This window comes from Pteropus vampyrus, unplaced genomic scaffold (genome assembly GCF_000151845.1).
Source record: "Pteropus vampyrus isolate Shadow unplaced genomic scaffold, Pvam_2.0 Scaffold28, whole genome shotgun sequence".
Classification (NCBI taxonomy): Eukaryota; Metazoa; Chordata; class Mammalia; order Chiroptera; family Pteropodidae; genus Pteropus; species Pteropus vampyrus.
In genome coordinates, this window is record NW_011888809.1 from 7,293,322 (window position 1) to 7,300,516 (window position 7,195).

The window sequence follows — 7,195 nt, forward strand, 5'->3', positions numbered from 1 at the left end:
AGAGAGCCCGCCACTCACCTCGATGATCTCCAGCATCTCCACCCGGGTGATCTTGCCGTCACCGTCCAGGTCATACATGTTGAAGGCCCAGTTCAGCTTCTGCTCGAAGCTGCCCCTGGAGGTGATGGACAGGGCGCAGATGAACTCTCGGAAGTCGATGGTGCCGTCGCCGTTCTTGTCGAAGGTGCGGAAGGCGTGCTGGGCGAATTTGGAGGCGTCGCCGTAGGGGAAGAACTGCAAGGCAGAACACACGCACACATTCAGGTGTCAGGAGGGGAGGGTCGAGGCTGAGGTCTCAGCCAGGACAGGCCGAAAGGCCACAGCTCCCCTCTTGCTGGCAGCACTGGGTGGCCTCCCAGGCCACCGTCGGATGAGAGGCGACAAGCTCGCCCGTCTGGACAGTGGTTTGACACAGTGCTCAAGGCCAAGAGCAGGCACAGGGAGGCTGTCGCTCAGCGCATCCTCACTCACGGGCACCTCGCTATTTTCTGTGGGTGAGGCTGCTGACACACGGCTTTCGGGTTGGTGGGTAGCTAGCAACCCTCATTTGTGGCTTCTCTGGTCACTATCCTATGAGGACAAGGACTAGGGCAGGGAGCAGACTTCTCTCCCCAAACAGAGTGGTGCCAGAGTGAGACTGCCCAGAACTGGTTTCCCCTGCCACCGGCTCCCTGTCCCCAGCCCCCTGTCATCTCTGAGTGAGGCTCAAGTGTCCCGACATCATTTTAAGGAGATTTTTCTTTTGTAGAACAGACATTTAAAACCCATTAAAAATAGAACATGACTAGGCTTATTTAGGAGAGATATAAAGAGGTTTTTTTTCTCAAAGCCGGTAGTTGGCAAAGGTGCTGTGAGAGACAGGGAATGGACACAGGAGGAGAAGCCCAGACCCTGGAGAAGGGAGGCCGTGAAGAATGAGGGTGGCCTCGCCCCCTTCCCCGCCGCCACCCCACCCACACACACACCATGAGTCTAGGCCGGTCACCAGCACCAGGGAGTTCTGATACCTGACCCTCCATCCCAACAGAGCTACAGGACATTCTCCAGGTGGAGAGTAGAAAACAAGCAAATACACCTCAATGCCCCCCTCAAAAAAAACACCCAAACAAACCATGTGCTATTTTAAAGCAGATAAGGTATATGTTTCTGGATGAATACATCTAGCAAATACAAAATTCAAAGCAGATTCCTGAGGATGTCACTGGTATCCCTGTTCCTTCGCAGGACTTGTCACTTGCTAGTGGGACAGGCTGGCAGCACCCATCCAGGTGGCTGGCTTCGTGCCCACTGGGGGCCGTACGTTCTGACCTGGGACCTGCTGAGCGCTGCAGACAGGAAAGGCCCTGCTGCCTCCGCCTTTTACACCTAGAAGCACAGTGGAGGGTAGAAAATTTCCCTCCAGAAATAAAATACGCATTTGCATGTAAGGCTCCCACACAGGAGGCCCAGGGGAGGGACAAGCATCGTGGGGTGGGGGATGGGAAGGAGCCAGTGCGGGCTTCAAGTTCAGCAATACCCAAGTCCAGACCAGCCTCATCCTGAAACTAACTAGGGGCTCCCAGCCACCAGTCATCTCATTAACATATAAAATATACTGTTATCACGCCAAAGTTTCCAAGAATCTTAGACGCTTTTGGATCAGGGACCCAGACCGAGACCAAATAAGTATCTCTTATTATATTTATCGCAATATCTTTCATGCCTTGCGCATGAGTAATCTTCATCTCCTGCTAGGTAGGTGCTGCTTGCCGATATTTTCATCTGGTCAGGGGTCTTGGGCAGAGCTGGTCCCTGTGAAACAGCCTAAGAGCAGAGCAGAGGGAGCCCCTTGGCCAATACCGTCTTCCTAGGGCTGTTTTGCCTCCAGCCTTTTCCAAATGCACTGCTGGCCATTAGTTTTCTCCACCCGTGAAGGTTTCTGGCAGTGTCATGCTTTGCCTCTCTTGTTTCTCACAGCATACTTTTAAGGGATAGCTGACAGCTTTATCTAAAAATAGCTGGGCACCTTAAGTCAGTATATTAAAAATTAATATAGGTCTGGAAATCCTTGAGAAAAAAAATCGATGGTAAATTTTGAGCTGTAGAAGTTACATGCACTTTGCAGAAGGTCTATTTACTGATGTTTATAGCCAACACGCTCACTGTGGAAGAACTGAGTGTGTGCTCAAGAGCCCTCGAACATCTGGAGGGGCTGTTTTCTTTAGAAAATTCATCCTATCACGTTCTGAGTGCTCCGCGTTTTTCCAATCATGGGAATGCTCCTTCTTTTGATGAGATAATTCAACTCTGGCTGAATCATCGTAGAATAATGAAGCCACACTGCCTTCCGTCTCTTTAGGAAAAAATCAGGATCTTGAACTCATAGTCACTTCTCTTGGAGAAATATAGTGCCTGAGAAGTAAAAGTATTTTTTGCATATTGTTGCTCGAAATGTGTTTACTTTTTAAATTCAGTGTATTTTGCTTCCAACACCTGTATTAAATGGTGATATGGAAATAATTTTTGGTGGCATTAATAATCTATAAATTTTTAACACAATAGATAAAAAAACTTTGAAGTTGAAAAATTATATATATATATGTGTATATATATATATATATACACACACACACATATATATATAATTACATATATTTCACTTATGTCTTAGTAGCTCAGGCTGTTAATACAAGCTATCACAGACTAGGTGGCTTATAAACAACAGAAATTTATTTCTCAGTTCTGGAGGCTGGGAAGCCCCAGATCAGGTGTCACCGCAGTCAGGTTCTGGTGACGGCCCTTTTCTAGGTTGTAGATGGCTAATTTCTCACTTTGTCCTCAACAGATGGGAGGCACAAGGAAATTGAGGGGAGTCTCTTTTATAAGGGCACTCATCTATTCTGTGGGTTCCATCTTTATGACCTAAGCACCTCAAAAAGGCCCTACCTTGGGCAGTAGTTTTCAACATATGAATTTTGAGGGGACACTAACATAACTTGTTTGAAAGGAGATAAATTTCGTTATGAAAAAAATTTAGAAACTGTATTACATGATCTAATACAGCTAGTCTGCAATAAATTTCCAGTCTCTTTTATTCCAACGTGCATACATACACACTTAGTTTTTCTACTTTGGGTCAAAATTTTTAAGTCAAGTGTATCCTGAATTTCCTAGCATCACCGAGGAGCGTGGGCCAGAGTTTGCACAGACTGTCTCCTCCTCCCCACTCAGCGATTCCCCTTCAGGAAGGCCTGGCGGGTCAAGACTTCCTCTGCTTCTCTCCACATCCCGCCGTGCTCGTGGACTACCTTCTGGAGTCTGTCATTTAGCGCATGACAGACTCTTCTGCGTCGGCCGGAGCCCCATTGGCTTGCAGCAGTGTGGCCACAGTCTTCCATCTTGACTCTGGTCAACTCCGGTCCAACACCCAGACCCAGAGTATGGTGTCCTTCAATGTGGCTCAATCTGTGTCATTTCTCTTCACAAACTCCTTCGCTGGCCCTCAGGCTCAGCCCCCCAGAGGCTCCCGTTTACATAGGTGGAATTCTGAACTTCCGACCCTGCTCGTCATCGCCCCAACCTCCACACACGTCTCTCATGTTCCTAGGGGTCCCCCAACGTGCCCCCTGCTTTTATATTTCACATGCCTCTCTTTTCTCAACCCCATCTCATCTTATCCACAGAAAAAAATCTCACTTTTTCTTTCTGTCCAGCTCAAAGGCTCCACCTCCGTGAAACCTTCATGACGGGACCGAATCTCTCCCTCTGCTTGGTTTGGGCTTCACTTATTTCTAGATGAATCTTGCCAAACCCTCCGCCTTGGACTATAATAAGTTCTACTCTTGTTCCTGTCCCTCCCGGCCTGTGTGGCCCTTCGCTCATTTCTGCATACCCCTATCCACCCAGTTCTTCACTCAGGGCCCCCCAAGGAGAAGCTCCATAAATGGCTGGCGAGGGTCTGTGGTCTCACACATCTTTGCATGTGTCACTGTGTCGCTTCTTCCGGCAGCTCACTCTCATCTGTGAGATGACAAAATGCATGAACGAAGGGCATTCCTCCACGTTCCCGGACGGAAGAGAAGAGTTTTCACTACGGCTGAACGGTACTGAAACATATCGAAATACTACTCATTGAAACGTCAGCTCTCCCACTGTCAGAATTCCCTGTCTTCCCTCAAAAGCTGACCACCGTGCAACATTTTAATTATTCGTTCATTGCCTTTCTTCCGCCGTAAGAAATGAAATTCCATGGGGGCACAGCACCTTGACTGCCATGCTATTTTGTCCCGAATCGCTACATAGTAGATGCTCAGGAATTAGTGAATGAATGAGTGAACTAATTTTTTTTTTGACTCGATGTTTTTTCCCAGTAACCGTACACATTCAGTGTCTCCCGGAATCTTCAAGACACCCCAAGGGGATGGTTTGGCTCTTGTAAACTTTTTTACTCGGTAACAGAGAAGCAGGTTGATAGGACAGAGGTTTAGCACGATCTGTCATTCTTATTTGTTTAGGGGATTATTTATTTAATATCTATTATTGAACTTAAATTTCCAGGCTGCAAAGCCTGTTTGCCCACCATCGTATCTACAACACACAGCACAGCTCCTGCAGATGGAAGGTGCTAATTACCATCTTATCGAATGAAAGAAGTTTTGGCGATGCCAACTTCAAGACAACCAGGTGACCAGTTACTGCTGCTGAAAACGGCTACCACTTATTGAACATGCATCATATTCTATCCATCTCTGTCTAATACAACTTCTTGTGATGATGGAAATATTCTATAAACCACACTGTTCAAAATAGTAGCCACAGGCCATCTGTGTCGACCTCTGTGTTAGATGCTGAGATTAAAACAGGAAAAAAAAAAAAAAAACTGCATAGAGGACTGAGGACAGTGGGGGATGTAACTCTTGAAATGTTACAGGTGTGAATGAAGAACTGACATTTTTAATATTATTTAACTTTCACATCAATTTAGATAACCACATGTGGCTAGTGGCTTCTGTATTGACTAGCTTGGTCTGTGCTATGTCATTAGCTCGACAGTATTCCTGTCAAGCGGTTACCCTCAGCTCCATTTCATGGACAAGGAATCGCGGACTCGGAAAGGCCCAGCAAACTTAATCCTCTGCCCACCGTGTCAGTCGGCGGCAGGGCCAGGCAGAGGGGCGGTGAGACCTGTTCCCGCCCCGCTGAGAACAAGAACATACGTAACAGAAGAAGGTAGAAAGTTATGGAGAGAGATTTTCATCTCCCCATCATCTGTTGGAAAGCTTTCATGACTATCATACAGCACTGGAGCGGGCTCGGTTCTAAAACTTCTAATGTGTGTTACTTCATTTAGTCTTTATAACATAACCCACCACTGTAAATCCGCCTTGTGGACAAGGAAACAAGCTATAAAGGTCAAGGCATTTGCAAAGGTTCCTGTCTGTGACAGAGGCAGGAGCTGAATGCGGATAGGTCTGATGATTTCTGCCAAATCTTCCTGTTTCTCTTAGTCCAGTATTAGCTGAGGAAATAAACTTAAACCTGCATTTGATGAAACAGACAAATTTGTTGCATTATGTAATTCTTAGCTTCCATCGCCTCTAATGCTTGAAATCCTCAGCTGTAGGTATTTATCGCCACCTTCTGGCCTCGTGTGTGTACTGAAAGGAAACTACTATAATGCTGCTGAGGGGTATTTTTTATGACTCGTTAATGCAACAAACATATACTGAGCATCAACCAACTATGTGTCAAGCACTATTTTAACTGCTGAGTGAAATAGAAAAAGATATAAAGGATTAAGGATAGTTGGGGAAGTAGGTATTAATCATCTCCATAAATAAGTATAAATTACACTATGATGTATTACAAGGGTACAGAGCCACAAACAAGAGGAATAGAGATGACATAAGTATAAAACTTAAAAAAAAATTTAGTGTACGGTCCACTCCCACCACCCTAATGTGCAGGTACGTTACACCCTAACGGTACACCCTAATGTACCATTCGTCATAGCCTCGGAATGGTCTCGGAGTCTGAAACTTCCTGGGCTTACACAAGTCTGGGCTTCTCCTGACTACGATCCACGCCCTCACTCTGCACCAACAAACATGCAGCAGAGAAGCCCAGGAAATGCTTGAGGTCTTCATCTCTCCAGGCAGACAATAGGAGACTTTGCACGAATCAACCAACTCCCTTAGAAGACACTTCCTTACAGACAGTAGGCCAAACACTGTATTTTTTTTCTTTTCGGTTGTGAATATTAAAACGCTTGTTTCCTCTAAGGGGTGGGGAATGACCTCTGACACCTGGTGCTGAATGTGTGCTGTATCATTATTGCCTCTGCACCCCCGGCCCCACCCAGGGCAGCACAGAAGGCTGTTTGGGGGCTGCATTAAGAAATGACCTCAAAACACTGCTCATCCCCTCATGCAATCTTTCCTCTGCGTGATCTTGCTGCCTGTATATCTCATCCTTCCAGAAATGGTGCTAACTTCAGAGAAAACATTGCCATATGCTCCTTCAGAATCTCCCTTCTCTCAGTGTTCCTGGTGCCTGCTTCATTGGGATAGAGGATGCAGGTCTTCTAGAGCAGTGGTCCCCAAACTTTTTGGCAGCAGGGACTGGGGCTCCTATGAGAATCTAATGCCTGATGATCTGAGGTGGAGCTGAGGCAATGATGCTAGCTCTGGGGAGCAGCTGCAAACAGATGAAGTTTTTCTTACTCACCAGCTGCCCACCTTCTGCTGTGCAGCCCGGTTCCTAACAGGCTACAGATAGGTACCATTCTGCAGCCCAGGGGTTGGGGACCCCTGCTTTAGAAGTTCCCTGGCTTGACTTTCGGATGGAGAGAGGTTTGCAGAAGTCTGACCTTTGCCCACTGTGACAGCTGATGTGCTGTGTCAGAAGGGTGACAGCAAGGCCACCAAGAAGGATGGTCTCTCTCCAGGGATCTGCCCATGGCCCAGCTCCTGGCTGATGCTGGGCAGCCCTCAGACCTCTGAATAGATTTCTGCCCATTCATCTGCCTGACATAGAGCCCATGATGGGATTGGAGAGCAGAAGCGTGTTCTCAGACCCCTCTGTGGCTCCATTCTGTTTCCTTTGTTCTGGAATGTCAGAAGCCTCTATGGTCTGATTTATGAACCCACGAACATAATCCCTTCCTCGAGGGCAGAGGCTTCTTTATTGTACTCCTGAAATACGGCGACTGTGTCTC

General features: G+C 46.9%; 1 protein-coding gene across 2 annotated transcripts in view; it reads right to left on the reverse strand.

The window, feature by feature from the left end:
- Positions 1–7,195, reverse strand: part of VSNL1 (visinin like 1) — a 92,110-nt gene that overhangs the window by 4,036 nt on the left and 80,879 nt on the right. The window contains exon 3 of one of the 2 annotated variants that reach the window (XM_011356598.1): positions 19–234. The exons of the other annotated variant lie outside the window; for it this stretch is intronic. Within the exon in view, the coding sequence (XP_011354900.1) occupies positions 19–234 (216 nt within the window). The remainder of the gene's footprint in view (positions 1–18; positions 235–7,195) is intronic. 2 annotated transcript variants of the gene reach the window in all.